At 41.7% G+C, this 17325-nt stretch overlaps 1 protein-coding gene across 1 annotated transcript; it reads left to right on the plus strand.

The window, feature by feature from the left end:
- Window positions 1-1956: 1956 nt before the first annotated feature.
- On the plus strand, window positions 1957-15540 carry pygl (phosphorylase, glycogen, liver). Its single transcript, XM_086182241.1, has 21 exons — window positions 1957-2103; window positions 4725-5003; window positions 5427-5528; window positions 5614-5692; window positions 6012-6115; window positions 6807-6938; window positions 8520-8631; window positions 8856-8938; window positions 9049-9186; window positions 9707-9799; window positions 9896-10042; window positions 10258-10421; window positions 11013-11127; window positions 11288-11389; window positions 12279-12426; window positions 13532-13590; window positions 13674-13815; window positions 13914-14121; window positions 14209-14343; window positions 14618-14684; window positions 14954-15540. Exons 2-21 carry the CDS (start codon window positions 4761-4763, stop codon window positions 15140-15142), a joined length of 2562 nt encoding a protein of 853 aa, XP_086038367.1. The 5' UTR covers window positions 1957-2103; window positions 4725-4760; the 3' UTR covers window positions 15143-15540.
- Window positions 15541-17325: the final 1785 nt, after the last annotated feature.

Below are 17325 nucleotides of genomic sequence, written 5' to 3' on the forward strand. Positions count from 1 at the left end.
CTTCATTAAATTGGAGTTGCTTACATGGGATGTTGACAGCCTCTTTGCTCTCACTCTGGAACGACCTAAAGTGCACTCAACGTGTACATTTTTACCTTTAACCTCCATGAAGTTAAGGTAGTGCCTATACGTCCATCTTGAAAACTGTGAGGGTTTCCTCACACAGGCCACACATTGGGCTCCACTGGCTGATTACCTGAGCAGTGTCAGGTGTGAGACATAATTGCCCTTGATGTGGCCCAGGTGTGGCTAACCTATATCTAGCCCTTGGCTCCTCTGCTCGGTGCTGACTCATTGTCTCACTGAGAGTGAAGGAGAAAGCACTGTTCAGTCTTCTATAGGTGTTAGAAACAGGGGAATCCACAGGAGCTCCACATTGAACCTCTCTGTGTGATTCCACTGTCTTATGGGGTTTTGTTTTGGTTCTGCCTTTTGTGGAGTGGCCTTGTAGGTCTTTTTGGTTTTGTCGTCTTTGGGCAAGTAGCTGTAGCTGGGAAGCTACAGTCCTCTTTGTTTTGGGAGTCTAGTTGGGGTTTCAGCTGCTTGGCAGCGGTGGTTTATTTTTCCCATTTGGTAGTCCACTAGTGACCTTAGTGGTTAACCCTCTGGGTTAACTTTAGGACTTCCGGGTCCGCGACTGTGTCCCATTTTTCCCGTCTTCCTGACAGAAAACACTGTCTTCCCCCGTGACTCCAGATTCTCTGGTTGTGTGTGTGTGTGTGTGTGTGTGTGTGTGTGTTGCTACGTGCTGGGTTTATGTGTAAACACCTGCCCACCTGATGTCTCTGGTTGGCTTAACATGAAATCTTACTCTATCTTAGCCAATCATCATTACTTAGGCGGTTATTTCATCCCCCCCCCCCCCCCCCCCACCACCACCACCAGAGGAGAAAAAAAACACGCATTAGCGGCTCTTGTGTCTGTGTTGGTAACGGTAATGGCGTTGCATAGAGAAAGTACCTAGTTAGATTACAGATTACAATTACATCCAAAGATGCTTCTCCTTCATTCACTTTTGGAGAATGTAGCCTTGACCAGGAAGAGTTGATGTCATCAGGCGGTATCCAACGATCATTGGGTGTTTCAACCCTGAACCGCAACACCCTCAACATTGGTGGGTTAGCAGTGGTGGCCAAGTCACTGCCCATCAACTCCCCCTGTTACTGTGGTTGGTGGCTTTTGACCCTCTCTTACAAACTTGAGTGCTGGTATTGCTCTCCCATGTGGTTTGCGTTTCTTGCGTCTCTCTTGATCCAGAGTGTTAGTGAGTGTCATGAGCACCGTATCATGGCGCCACCTGTGTCTTCCTTGCACAAGTGCTGTTTTATACCCTGACAGGATATGTGCCATGGTGCCCCTCTCCCCGCAGAGCTTGCTCAGTAGGTCCTCTCCCATTTGTGCAAGTTTGTTGGAGTCGGTAGTGTGTCGTACACCAACCTGAGCATGAATGAGATGCGGAAAGGCTCCAATCTCCATAGATCTCCCCATGTGATCTTCCTCTTGGGTAGGTTCCATTTGGTCCATGCTCCCTGGGACGCTAGCTCCACTGCCCTTGCCCTCCGTCCTTCCTCCTTCAAGTTCCGTACTTCCTCCTGGATCATGGCTCTTTTGTCCTTGGATCCTGCTTTCCCCCATTGGTGGATGTGGGAAGTTCCAAGACCCTCTCTTCCTGTGCATGGCGTTCCGATGATGTCACGTAGCTTCAACATGCTTTCAGCTTGTGCAACAGATGAGTCAGCTGCCCACTTGCGACCTGATCTTGTGAGGATGCCTGCATGCCTGACTTGTTCATCCTGGGAGTCTCTGTATGTCTCTACCACAGATGACACAGGAAGTTGGAGCTGCCCTGATCTTATGTAGAGGCCTACTGAAGTGAAGCTTGGAGTGATTACCAGCCACCTTCGGAGGTACTTGTTGATCTTTCTCTCCACTCCTTCAACGCTTGTCATGGGAACTTCATACACCGTCAACAGCCACATGAGTCTTGGCAGCAATCCATGTTGGTAAAGCCATGCTTTGAACTTCCCCGGGAGCCCTGATTTTTCGATCCTCCTCAGCCATTCCTCTGTCTGCTTTTCTGTACTGCTGATGTTGTTCCTGTCGGTAAGTGAGTCGTCTAACCACTTTCTGAGGCACTTGATTGGATTTTCCTTTATTGATGGAATTACTTCACCTTGCACATGCAGCGTGACCCTGTTCGTCAGTTTACCTTTCCTGATCACCATGCACCTGGTTGCTGACAAAAGAAACTTGTTCGTAACTGCGTTTATTTCAACACTGTTATTGTTTTTGTTATTGTTATTGTTATACTGTTATCTCTGGTGTCATGAGATTATCATAGCGCTGCAGAGATTTCAGCATTGCCTGGTGTAAATGCTAAGTGATATTCAACAGAGATCACATGTAAAGTCATGCCTGCTACTTTGTCTTTTGTAGGTATGTGAGTTTCCCTTGAAAATGAAATTTTCATTGTCTGTTTAAGTCACCTTATCCCACATGCACCTTCTTACTTAAACCACAAGATGGTACTGTTTTACACTTTGTACATTGTCTTACATGGTTCAACACAAGTTTTAAAGAGAAAAGAGTTCATATTTTGTTGTGACAATGTAGGTTAAAATTTTCCTTAAAAAAAGTGCATAGCTTTTGTGTAGAAATTTATTTATTTTTTTAACCTGTCCTGTTCAGTAGCTGAGGCAAGCAGCATCAATGTTCCTGGTGCCTTGTTGTACTGAAGCAGTTTTATTCTGCATAGGAGGAATCTGATAAACTCCTCCTATTGCCATTTATGTTTAATTTTATTAGGAATGGTATTGGTTCATTGATAAAGCGACCGGACTGAGGCTCAGGAGTGGATAGGAAGAGAGAACAGGGACAGGACAGCGAAGACAAGGGGGAGGGGGGAGACAAAACAACAACAACAGCAGAAGACAACAACAACAATAAAAAATAAAACAAACAAACAAAAAACAAACAAAAACTGAATAAACAAACAAAGAAAAAGTAACACCAACAAAAGAAAAAGAAAGGAAAAAAAACATTGGTTGCAGAATTTCTGGTGCAGGCTTACCATTTGGTTTAATATAATTTTAAGATAAATGTCTGAGTGTGTGTTTATGGGTCAGTTGTGCGCCCCATGCATGTATGTGTGTATACGCGTGTGAATGTGTATGTGTGTGTGCTACGGTTTGTCTTGGATGCTGTGCGTAGCTGGCTGTAGCTGATGTGGGGGGCCAGGACATTGCACCCCCAGTCCAGGATAGCAGGTAGGTCAGGACCAGGTCACCAGAGCACCCCGAAACCCCCAGGACACGGGGAGCCCCAGGCCGCCACTCCCCCCCAGGAAACAGCCACAGGCAGGCCCAACCCATGCCAGGACCCATAGGAAAGCATAGGAGCAGCAACCCCCATCCAGAAGCAACCCACAGAGAGACGGGGCAGAGATGACCCTAGTCCCGCTGGGCACCCCCCCCCCCCCCCCCCCACAGCATGAGCAGAGCCCAGGGGCACAGGGCCCCTCTGGCTCAAGACCCGACCAGAGCCCCCCAAGGGGTCCGCCAGCGGCGAGGCTGACACCCACCCACACCCCACACCCAGTTGGGGCAGCCACTGCCCACCACAACGACAAGGCCCACCGCCCCCGAACAGAGCTATCCCCCCCCCCCAACCCACGACCCCCTTCCCCTCTACTCATCCCCTGTTCTCCCCCTCCCCCCCAGATGCAGCAGGGCTTCAGGCTATAGGGCACCAGAGAGAGAGAGCACCTAGGCACTTAACCTGACCCTTCTCCTCTTTGGGGTAGAATAAGTCAGAGGGTCCAAGACCCAGCACTTAGTGATTATGTAGCACTAAATGTGTTGTGTGATGTTGTATGTCTGTTATATTAAAAAAAAAAAAAAAAAAAAAAAAGGGAGGGGGGCGACACTTCTTCTGCCACTAGATGGCAGTACCTGTGACCAAATCACAACTGAAGCACTTTTGCGCTTCCTATGGACTTTTCCTTAATTAGGTCTAAATTCTTGCTTGTGTTGTACGTTGCTTTGGACAAAAGCGTCTGCTAAATGAAATTGTAGAATTGTAGACCACCAGCCAGCCAGCCGGGACCCCCCCACTCCCAGGAGAGGCCCAGCCCACCCGCCGGGGTGAGCCGAAGGCACGCACGCCCAGGACCGCCACCCCCGGACAAAACAATCATACTCTCATCTTCTTCCATACAGGGGCTGAGAACTCCATAGATGCCGATACGGTCCAGGGCACCTCAGACTTAGTGAGACCGCCAGCGAGCGATCCACCGCACAACAGCAGGGCCCGTGACCATGTCTCTTAGTGTGTTGTCTTGTTTACTGTACTTTGAGAAAAATAATTTAATTCTTACCACACAGTTTTGCACTGCTGTGGAAGCAGGTTTGCTTTTGAGACCAGATGTCAACTCTATGTCGTCATCCACTATAGCAAATAAATGTTTGGAATCAACCTGCAAGCTGTCCCTTTTAATGCCCTCACCACATCTGTTACATATACAACAACATACATTGTATTACTTTAAAGTTCATGTAGATAGAAATGTTTTTCTTCATATGTGGAGTGATTCTGTTGTTTGCCTCTGCAGCTCAGCAAGAGCTGTCCATGGCCAGACCCTCCCCCTTCTCTCACCAATGAGAAGCAGCAGGAGGAGACTGCTGCATGAAAACTCTCACTATCTTACCTCTCTACTTCACATGCAGACTGGACTGCTACAGTAACTCAGAACAAACCCCACGATGGCAACTCCCCTCACTGACCAGGAGAAGCGCAAGCAGATTAGCATCAGGGGGATTGTGGGAGTGGAGAATGTGACTGAGTTAAAGAAGGGCTTCAATCGTCACCTGCACTTCACTCTGGTGAAGGACAGAAACATTGCGACTCCCAGGGATTACTACTTTGCTTTAGCCCATACTGTAAGAGATCATCTGGTGGGGCGATGGATCAGAACTCAACAGTTTTACTATGAAGCAGACCCAAAGGTAAAGTTCAAACTGAAAAATATAATTCACGTTTTCAAAATGTCTAAATGTGAAGATGTGTAACGTAAATAAATGGTATTCAAAAAATGTGTTTTTGACTCTGGAAAAATAAATATTTTGCTCACTAAAACTAAAATGATAAAGCATTTTGTAAACTAAAATAATTCATCCTATTCTGGGACATTTGTTTGCTGCAACATTTTTTGGGAAGTGACAGTGTGAAATGTGTATCTATTAATCAGGCTGCCTCAAATGGACAGTATTTTCAGGTTATTCCATCATGTTTGCACAATTATTTCGTGCAGGAAAGTTTGCAACTTTATAAATTTGTAGTTCTGCACCTTCACTTCACAACAAAAAAAATCCTTAATACTAGTTTAAAAATATATTAATGCACAAAAACTGTTTTCTTTACATGTACAGAGAGTTTATTATCTGTCTTTGGAGTTCTACATGGGCCGCACACTTCAAAACACCATGATTAACTTAGGGCTGCAGAATGCCTGTGATGAGGCCATCTACCAGGTTGGATGTTTCATTGAAATACACAATAAATCCAGAGTTATCTTTGCTTTATTAAATGTGTGTTGTATGTTGATTTTTGCTGCAGCTTGGTTTGGATATGGAGGAGCTGGAAGAGATGGAAGAGGATGCAGGTTTGGGGAATGGAGGTCTGGGCAGACTGGCAGGTAAATCATGTCTGAGCCTTTGTTATAAAAGGTGGCTTTTGGTAAACCTCTACCTCTTTATAGAATATACAGAATATACAGCTTCTGCTTTAAAGTAACTCTAAATGTGCCGGAGGTTTGCAGTAAAAGGAGTATGTCAAAACAAGTCTGATATAGTCCTAGCCTTTTTTATTCATCAAAGTCTCCGTTAAACTTTTGAAGTTGACTGCAACTGAAAATGTTGGAACAGACAACATAAATGAACAGTCAACTTTTCACTTCAGCCCTTTAGCTTTCAGAGTTTTTTCATAAGTTTATTGTTTGTCTTATCTGCACACAGCATGCTTCTTGGATTCGATGGCCACTTTGGGCTTGGCAGCATATGGATATGGCATTCGATATGAATATGGAATCTTCAACCAGAAAATAAAAGATGGCTGGCAGGTATATACACATTTTCACTGCCGTTCAATTTATTTAAACCCTGTATGTTCCCTGAACCTATTATCTAAATAACAGTCTTAGATCAATCTTATTGCAACACTTCATAACATAACACTTCATTACAACTCATATTTCATGGTATTAATCTTATCTATAACTCTGAAATTCAAGATTATCTGTATTCTTACTGTTAGGAGCTGAAGTTGAGTCAGACCAAAGTAGGTCATACTACATCACAAGCTAATTATTTACAGCATCTTAGCTCATGGGCTGCCCCCTTTAGCTCCAAAAGATGGATTGTAGTCGGTTACAGATTAAACAAAAACACTGCATATCTTGTGATAACAGACTCCAAAACAGGTGTCTTTGCAGTTTTGAATTCAGCTGCTTATTTGCAGTTCAAACTGCATCAGGGTAAATATGCACTTTCAAACAGTGAACTGGATTCACATTCAGTTTCTTTGCAGTAAATTTATGCAGTAAATGGCTGTAAAAGAGCTGAAAGTTTATCCATTTATCCAAACGTTTCTACAAGCGAGAATGAGCATAATTCAGTTGATATATTAGTGAAATAGACTGCTAATTACCCTTGATCAACATACTAGAGGTCAGCTGTCTCATCAGTTTATTTGTTCACTCTGCAACCCAAACAACCACCATCATATCAAAACAACTTATCATCACTGCACAGGTGGAGGAGGCAGATGATTGGCTGCGGCATGGGAACCCCTGGGAGAAAGCTCGTCCTGAATACATGTTGCCTGTTCACTTCTATGGACGAGTGGAAGAGACCACCATAGGCACCAAGTGGGTCGACACACAGGTACAGAACCTGAGTAGGATGGGAAATTGTAGGGGGAGGGGTCTAATGTTATCTTAAGGTGATGAATATTGGATTGGTAGTTTCCTTTAAACTTTTCTTTTTGTTTATATTAAGTTCCCTATGGGATTTTAATGTGATCAATATGAATTTGTGGAAGATGTTACCAGTTCCTTCTTCCTTCCTGCTGCTGAAACTATTTAAATTTCTCCAGAATGGGATAAATAAAGTATTCTTATTCTTATTCTTATACAGAATACACAAGAACTACACACCAGCCACTAATTGTGAGAGCCTGGCAGACACTACAATTCAACACATTCAATAAAAGAGCAAAAGTGACATTTCATACAAATAGTCATAAATCAAGCTACCCTTGCAAAGGAATCCAAAATGACCCCATCACCTCCTCTTCTTTTGATTCCCCCTGTGTCTGTCTTAGAACAATGACACTCTCACAGTTGTGAGAGATGTTAAATCTGTTTCCATTTTGCATACATGTCAAGGGATTCAAAAGCCTAGTTGGTAAAGCTAATCTTCCCTTCAATAGCAGGAGATGAGAAGCCATGAAAGATTCCAAATCAATGGGATCATCATACAACTTAGTGTTTGGAAGATCATTAAGAATGGCTTCTACCTAACAATCCATTCATCCATCCATCCATCCATTTTCTATACCGCTTATCCTGTTAAGGGTCGCGGGGGGACTGAAGCCAATCCCAGCTGCCCTCAGGCGAGAGGCAGGGTACACCCTAGATGGATCGCCAGTCCATTGCAGGGGAAACACATATACACTGATAACTATTCACTCTACAGCCATACCTACAGTCAATTTAGTTTATCCAATTAGCCTAGTCCCCCCTTGCATATCTTGGGACTGTGGAAGGAAGCCTGAGTACCTGGAGAGCACCCAGGCACAGGGAGAACATGCAAACTCCATACAGAAAGACAGGATTTCTCAAACTGTTTCCAGCATACATTAAAAAAAATTTCAGCCAAGTTAACACTGAACAGTGCAAGACAATTTCTGTTTTCTTCTTTTCAAAAGTCTAGTCTAGAGCAGATGGTTGTGATAGTCAGGACTCTGTCTTCAGGTGATACACTCCATCCATACGCAGTTCCTGCTGGGAGATGATTTTAACATTCTATCCATAATTGAGCAAGTTAACCAACTTATGAGGTGCTAATGGTCATAGGTCTACTTGGTGTGTAACCCTAGCCCTACTCTGCCTCTGAACAGCAAGTGCTTGATGGTTTTAGGTGTGTGGAGTAAGAATGATCAGGGACAGGGCCAATCAAAGGAAGTAAAGGAGTGGGTCTTTAGAGAGGGTGGGTGACACAAACATAAAACATTTGTTTATTTTTGATGCAGGATTTTGGGATGACCCTATAGATATGTTTTATGTATCAACATAACTTTGCATACACCCTTGAACCCCAGTTTTGAAATGATAGGCTAAGAAGATTATCCTCTATGTCACATGTTCCCAGAATGTTTGCAGACAAAAGAATTGATTCTGTTTTTTGGTGCTGAAAAAGAGCAGAAACCTCCTCATATGACTGATTTCATTCTCACTTATGCAGGTGGTCCTGGCGATGCCCTATGACACACCTATCCCTGGCTACATGAACAACACTGTGAATACAATGAGGTTGTGGTCTGCTCGAGCCCCCAATGACTTCAACTTGAGAGACTGTGAGTGCTGTAACTACTTAAGATTTTTTTTAAATAATCTTGCAAAACAGCCTGCATTTGCTGTCAACATAATTGTTGCAAGAAAGAAGGATACTACTGCAAGAGTGACACCTGGCAACAAGATGTGTTGTAAAATGTGACAGTTTGTTCCTCTCATGCAGAGTTTAATTTTATTCACAAGTATTTAAAAACACAATGTGTGCTGAAACATTTTCTATGCTTAGTTAATGTTGGCGATTACATCCAAGCCGTGCTGGATAGAAACCTTGCAGAGAACATCTCCCGTGTACTGTACCCCAATGACAATGTAAGTGTCATTAAATATCAGTTGAAAGTAATTCTTAAATTTATTTTTCCCACAGGAACAATGTATTAACTATCAATGCATTCTCTAATTTTCATTTTTCTGTGATGTAGTTCTTTGAGGGAAAAGAACTTCGTCTAAAGCAGGAATATTTTGTTGTGGCAGCCACACTGCAAGACATCATCCGCCGTTTTAAAACCACTAAAAAGGGAAACCCAGTTCGTATTTCCTTTGAGAGCTTTCCAGATAAAGTAAGCATATGAATACATAAGTGTATGCAAGAGGCAAAATGCAAACAATGGCACATTACAACAAGTTTGGATGTGTTTGCATGTTTACATGTTTTATTTTTCCTGCACAAATCTCTAGTGTGGCATCCAACACAGGCTTGTCCTTTGATTTAAATCAGCCTGAGCTGTACAAACAATATTTTAACACTAGAGATGAGTAAAGAAGTACAATGGTTCCAAATCTAGAGAGGAGCTGTCTACATGAAAAATATGATGTTTGCTTTGTTTTGGAAACCAAACCCCAATAGCAGATTGTACATTTCATATTGCCAAATGAGATCTGTCTACCAAGTAAGAAAACCTGCACATGTAAAATTTCACCTGCAGTCTATTTATTTTTGTCCTCCATCTCAATGGATCCCACCTGGTTCTTTATTCATAAAGAGAGTGGCCTTCAAAGACAGTTTACATCTTGACATCAACTCCTCATGCTGAGGCAACATGACAACTGAGGCACTACTCGATGTTCTGTATTCACCAGGTTGCCATCCAGCTGAATGACACTCATCCAGCTATGGCCATCCCTGAGCTGATGAGAATTTTTGTTGACATCGAGAAACTTGATTGGGACACGGTGAGTGGTAGTGGTGGGAACTATTGTCAGTACAAAACTAAGCATGATGTGTTACGGTTCTGTTTAACTGCTTACATTGGGATGTCTTCTCTGAAGGCCTGGGACCTCACCAAGCGCACATTTGCCTACACCAACCACACAGTCCTACCCGAGGCTCTTGAGCGGTGGCCGGTGGAGCTGCTGGAGACCCTCCTGCCTCGACACCTGCAGATCATCTACCAGATCAACCAGATCCATCTCAATGTACGGACTATAGCTGAGACGCTGTTAGACAAATTATTCAAAAGAATTATATTTTATTCACTATAAAAGTAAAAAAAAAAAAAAAGCTTGTAGAGAAATGTGACATTTTCAAGTGTCTGTTTCTGTCTTTTAAAACAATTAAGCAACCCGAATGTTGTCTCATATTGCCTGAATTGAGGTGTCACAATTTTTCTTTGTCTGTTTCGTCACTGCAGAAGATTGCTTCTCTCTTTCCAATGAACATTGATAAACTGAGAAAAATGTCTCTGATTGAAGAAGACGGATGCAAGCGGGTCAACATGGCACATCTGTGCATCGTGGGATCTCACGCTGTGAATGGAGTTGCTGAGATACATTCCAACATCATCAAGACTGATGTGTAATTCTGTAGTGTCTATGTAATTGTGACATAATTGGCAGCTTAGATTAATACTCCTGCCCGCCCCCCAAAAAAAATTTAAGGGGAAGCTTTTTAATTTCTTCATGCAATAAATGACAAAAAAGTGAAAAAAAATGCTTCAGCAGAAGTGAAACAGGGAAACTGCAGCTAATACAATTAAAGCAGTAGGACCTAGAATACATTTTGAATCCTCATAGCAGGAGTAACACAGGTGTAACACTATCATTAACAAAAGCTCTACTGCATTAATTGTCCCAGTAAACTGTGAGTGAGCAGAGTCTGGCTGACCTGAATGGGACTCATTTCACCTGAACATTTCCTACTTTACTGAACACCACATCAGAATGCCTTCATACCTGCCACTCCTTGTGGAACCTTGCCCCAGCCACTTAAGTCAGGCAGCGCTATGACTTCAATATGAACTGTCCATCTTATTAGTAACAATCACCAAGTTCTTAAGGTTTACTGATTTAAGGTCAAGCAGAAAAACCAAGCAGAAACTATTCCCATTATTCTGTCTCTTTTAGACCATAAGAAGTTCTTCAATATTTCTCAAAATTCCTCTTTCAGATTTCATGACTTCAGTGAGCTAGAACCAGAGAAGTTTCAAAACAAGACCAATGGCATCACTCCCAGACGATGGCTGCTGCTCTGCAACCCAGGACTAGCAGAACTTATAGCTGAGGTCTGTTCAAGTAACCAAGATCCAGCATAGCAGTTAAGACCTGAATCCTCTCTCAGCTGCTGTCAAAATTTTGATTGAATACCTCTTCAAAATCACCTACATCCTGTGCTGAAATCACCTTTACACCATGTTTTACTGCAGCTTTTATCATCTCTTTCAGGTCATTGGAGAAGAGTATGTGAAGGACCTCAGCCAGCTGCAGAAGCTGAATGAATTTGTGGAAGATGCTACCTTTATTCGTGAGATCTCTAAAGTGAAAGAGGTGGAGTTCAAAACCAAGCAAAAGAAATGACATACACACCTACTGTACAAGACTATGGTTTGATAATCTATCTGTGTTGCACAGCCATCTATAGAGTGGCAAAGGGGTGAGACATGGACATAAGTTAGCATTGTTGAACATCCGGTTCCCTCATCTCAAAGATAGCTTTTTGAAAATGCTAGAAATAAGGTCTGTGGTTGACACAAGAATACAATTTTCAAACACTCATTAGCAGTTGCACTGAGGGAAAGAGTTATAGTTTATTTTTTCCTCAAATCAAAGTGTTCAGGGCTTGTTGAGCTCAAGATGTTTGAGCCTATGACCGAATATACATGGTATAAACCCTTTCATTGGAACTAAAAACTAACAATAACCTCTCTGAATCAACACTAGTTCTCGGTAGCAAACTGCACATGACGAGCTGGCGGATGTGAAGCATACAACTGAATAAAGATGCTGATTATACCAGATATTGTGCATACTAATGTTAAAAAGACACATATTCAGGAGTACTTTAAAAGCAAAATACATGTTTTTGAAGTAATACTTTAGACAGCATCCTGCCAAACAGAAGTTTAAAGCTAGCTGTGCTTATGGTTTACTTCTATTGATTGTATTTCTGCTTTCAAAATCATAAAAAGTTTTTTTATTGTTATTTTTATTTTGCAGGATTAAATATATGTACTGTATATGCAAGGTGGTGAACTTTCCCCATAATCAAGGCAGGGTTGTTTTTTCTTCCTCTTGCCAGTCAGTAAAAGATGTTGCAATCTGGTTAAAGGCATTTCAACATTGCTGTTTTGAAACCAGCTCTTGTTGGCACAGGTCGACCCGCTTATTCTTGCCAACTGCACCTTGATGACTAACTTCTTTGTTATTTTTCCCACAGGACAACAAGATGAAATTCGCCCAGTACTTAGAGAAGGAGTACAGGGTGAAAATAAACCCTGCCTCCATGTTTGATGTACATGTTAAGAGGATCCATGAGTACAAGCGGCAGCTCCTGAACTGCTTGCACATCATCACCATGTATAACCGTATGTGATATACTACCCTAATATCACAATGAGCTAGAGTTTTTCACAAGCCATAACAGGGCTCTGACTGATGATGTTAATGATGCCATCTGACATGTCACATATCAAGCACTCATAGGGTGCACAGGTTGTTATATTTAACCATGTCTTACTTTTCCAGCCCAATTATGATATCTGGCAGTGATTTGGAGAAGTCATCTTAGAAAGCAGAGAGAAATAATAAAGCTTTAAAATATTCAATATATTCAAAATAGAAATAAAACGAGCAAACATAATAGGGTCTTCACCTGAAGAACCTTCAGGCTCAGGCCCTAATATAATCCTGTAAGAAGAGGTAATTCTTTGTGTCTAAAGAAGTAATAATATCTCACATTGAAGCTATTAAAAAAAAAACTTTGAGGCCTCATTACATTAGTAATTTTCTAATCCTAATTTTCATCAATATAGGTATATTAAAACAGCTGTTTTGGAAAATAATATTGATTTTGTGTTATTCAAAGTGCAATTTATTGATGGTCCCTAAAGCCAGGCTATAGGATTTAAGTATAGTATCTTTAATATCTTATTAATTTAGTGCAAGCCAAACAGTGCAAAATTGATCTAAAACCTTAGGAAAGACATCAGTACAGACTGTACCATGATACCACCTCCTGAATCGCAGGCTACAATGTAAGTCAAATAAACGATTTGTTGATAGACTTAGGATGTGGCAGTAGTCACCCAGTGAGATGGTTATCCTAGATTTCTGACACTGTCGTACAATTGTCCCAAGTTATCTTCGGTCAGATGACTGTGATAACAGCCGTCTTTGAACTTCCCTTACAGTACAACATAGGACCACCGTTTTAGAGCAGCAGCAGCCATTGTTGGCACATTGGTCATCTTTAGTCTGACACTAGACTAACGGCTTATGTGAAACGTCTGTGGTTTGAGAGGTTTGTTAATAATGTGTGTTGACTACTACTACTACTACTACTGACTAGGAAGTTCTTTAGCCTCTGTCAGACATATAATTTGTTAAGATAATTGTTATGGACGAGTATTTTTTTTAAATAGCACCTTTGTTTCTGTTAATAATGTGCTAATGTTTCTTATTCTTCCCCAGGCATCAGGAAGAACCCCTCTGCACCTTTTGTACCTCGAACAGTGATAATTGGGGGCAAGGTAAAGACTGGGCCAAGCAAACATAGATTATTATTATTGTGACTTGAGTTATGGGTTGAGTGAGCTATTGTCACCATCTGCAGGCTGCTCCTGGGTATCACATGGCAAAGATGATCATCAAGCTAATCACCTCAGTTGCTGATGTGGTGAATAATGACCCTGTGGTGGGGAACAAGCTGAAGGTCATCTTCCTGGAGAATTACAGGGTCTCACTTGCAGAAAAAGGTGTCACCCAGCCAACATGCTTACTGTCTTAACTGGAAGGTTTCTTTTCCAAATAGTAAGATAAATTGACCAAAAATCCTCCATCTGTTCATCCTCAGTGATTCCTGCCACAGATTTGTCTGAGCAGATCTCCACTGCTGGCACTGAAGCATCTGGAACAGGAAACATGAAGTTCATGCTGAATGGAGCACTCACCATTGGCACCATGGATGGAGCCAATGTGGAGATGGCCGAGGAGGCCGGAAAAGAGAACATCTTTATCTTTGGCTTGAGAGTGAGGGATGTGGCTGAGCTGGACAAAGAGGGGTAAAAGTTGAATTTTTTTTGTTCCTCATTTTACATGCATTTTTTATTATTATAAAATTAAATTAATATTTATTGATCCCTTGTCAGGTATGATGCCATGTTGTATTACAAGAAAATTCCTGAGCTCAAACAGGTGATGGACCAGATCACAGGTGGATTTTTCAGCCCCAAAAACCCAGACCTATTCAAAGAGATTACTGACATGCTCTTCAAATATGACCGGTGAGCAACACACTCCTTTGGCCAAAACTTGTCTCTGGTGGCCCACATTTGGCCTTGAATGACTGAACTCATCCACAGGTCCACCTTATACAGCCCATGTGTGGCCCAGGTCATGTTTGTGCCATGTCTGGTCCCCACAGAGCCCTGGAGTGGCCATAGAGAGCCAAGAACACCTATATATTGTGGCTATATGAACTTGTTCCATCACCGTTCACTGTTTACCTTGTTTCCTTTTATTCAAGTGGTTACACTTGTTTTAAATTTTTCTCCTCAGGTTCAAAGTCTTTGCTGACTTTGAAGACTATTTAAAATGCCAAGGGAAAGTCAGCAAACTGTATCAGGTAATATTTGTCTCAGACAGACGAGTCTAATTATTTTGCAAATTATTATTTTTAGGACACACATTTTCTTGTTTTTACCTTTGATAAGATGTACAGTATATACATCCCTATAAATCATTTTAGAGCATTTATAATAAAGTACTTTTGCAGCACAATAAAATGAGCAAACACAAAACAAAAGGAGCATTATTTAGATATGTTGAAATTATTCTCAAGTAATGCTGTAATTATTATAGAAGAAAAACTACAAATGTTATTTCTCTCTAAAGGATCCAAATGAGTGGACAAAGATGGTGATCAGGAACATTGCAGCGACAGGAAAGTTCTCCAGCGACAGAACCATTACAGAGTATGCTACAGAGGTGTGGGGCATGGAGCCCTCAAACCTGAAGATTCCACCTCCAAATGAACCCCGAGAAGTCATTGAGGAAACAGCCAGAGCTCTGAAGAAAATGTGAAGTTGTTGGAGAGTCCAAAGCGCCCTTAATGTTTACAATTCAGCAACTGCTCCCTTTTCAGTAACACACTTAACTTTTTATGTAAACATAGAGTGATGTCATTAATCTGTATACAGTGTCATTTTGGGTGACGTTTTATTTTCAAAGCATTTATTTACTTGTCAGTTACAGTTCTTAAGTAGGGGAGGGCAAGGTTGAATATATTCAGGTTATTTTTAACATTCTTTGAGCGCTGGATGGGTGGAGGGTGTCTGCATTTCAGAAATTCATTAGGATGTCAGGAAGTGAGCACTACCCAAGGTTCATTTTTATCTTAATCTTGTGATTTTCGTCACTGAAGCAAGGGGGTAGTAAATTCAGCTTAAATAAACATGCAATTTCAATACAAAGTTTGCAGCATCTTTTTGTTTTACTAAATTGTTGAAGCAATTCTTTATCTTCTATTGTGACAGTGCGATGCATTCGGGAGAAAAGAGGCGATGGAGAGATATCTCATTTTAGCCAGACATGGCTTATTTATTCGCAGGTACAGTCTCTGTGACTTGCGCAGGAACACACACAAATGAAGTCGACACTCTGCTCATTAGTCCTAACCCACCAATGTCCGCAACAACAGAGTGCCCCACATTGGTGAAACATCCACACATCACCAATTTTAACGAAACATTGTATAACCCTGAGAACACACAGTTATCCACATTTAACACCCCGACTTTTTCTCAGGTTCTTGTAATTCAAAATAAAATTCTAAAAAAAACAATATACAGAAAGTTAAACTCCAAGAATAGCAGCGTCAAACTTCTGTTTCAACTTATTTACAGATTTAGTCATTATATCAGCAACCATATCATCAGTAGGACAGTAAACCAAAGTTACTTTCCCCTCACTTACAGTAGATCTGATGAAGTGATACTTGATGTCTTCATGCTTAGTCCTCTGTCTGTTTACAGGGTTTTTGGCAAGAGCAATTGTTCCCTGGTTACCCTCATGCACAATAGGTTGTGTGCACCTGTAGTTATCTATACTCCCCACTCAGTTCTCTACGTATAGACACTCTTGTATGGTTGAAGCCAGTGCTATGTACGCCGCCTCACAGGTGGAAAGCGCAACCATTGATTGATTCTTAGCTTTCCATGAAACTAGTGAGCTGTTTTCACTGACACTCGCACAGTAACCTGTGGTACTGCCCCTGACGCTGGCATCACATGCCCAGTCAGCATCACTGTAAGCCTGTATACCTAGCTTCACAATGCTTCTTTTCGGCAGTTCCTTTGAGGTACCTGAGTACATGTTTCTCAGTAACCCAATGCTTCTCTGTAGGCTCAGAAAAGTATTGTGATAACCTGCTTACCACAAAGTTTAAATCAGGTCTAGTATGTGGATAGGTACATGAGGCTTCCTACAGCCTCCCAGTGCATTCTGACGTCACTCATTGTTACTGACTCCCCTGTATATTCAAGCTTCGATGGGTGTTTCCCTGGCTCTACAGTTTTGCATGTTAAAACGCTGCAGCACCTTGTGAGTGTACTTTTCCTGTGACATTTTTACACATCCATCAGGTTGGTTGAAATCAATACCCAGAAAATGTTTGAGTGCACCCAGATCTGTCATTCTGAACTTTTCTGCAAGCATTTCTTTCACTTCTCTCAAAACCTGCTCACAGCTGGCTGCTGTGAGCAGGTCATCAACCCATATGATTATGATCACCTTCCCATCAATTGTCTCCTTGGTGTAAACATCGGGTCGGATGGGTTTTGTGTGAACTCTTTTCCAATTAAACAACCTTGCAAGACCCTGTTACAGTTTCGCCCGGACATATATAATAATATACATTGTTTTAGCTAGCTAAGCTAGCAATAACGTTTCAGAGGGGATTGACTGTTACTGTAAGTCTCATCTAATTTTATTTTTTCTCATCATTGTTTGGAAATCATTGCACATAAACTCTGTTTCACCATCTAATCAGAGGTGCTTCACTTCCCCATATGGACATACATCCTCAGGAACTTTTCTGTAGCATGTATCATGTCGCTTTTCTTTTTCAGAAAATATACAAACACTATGCCTGAGTAATCATCGATGAATTACTGCGCATATTTGTAACCATCTAATGACTCTGTGCTTACAGGACCAGCAAGATCTATGTGTACCAACTGTAAGGGAGCCTCTGCTCTGGCATCAGG

Source organism: Aulostomus chinensis, chromosome 17 (assembly GCF_037954235.1).
Source record: "Aulostomus chinensis isolate RoL2024-O1b breed Wild chromosome 17, RoL_Achi_v1.0, whole genome shotgun sequence".
Classification (NCBI taxonomy): Eukaryota; Metazoa; Chordata; class Actinopteri; order Syngnathiformes; family Aulostomidae; genus Aulostomus; species Aulostomus chinensis.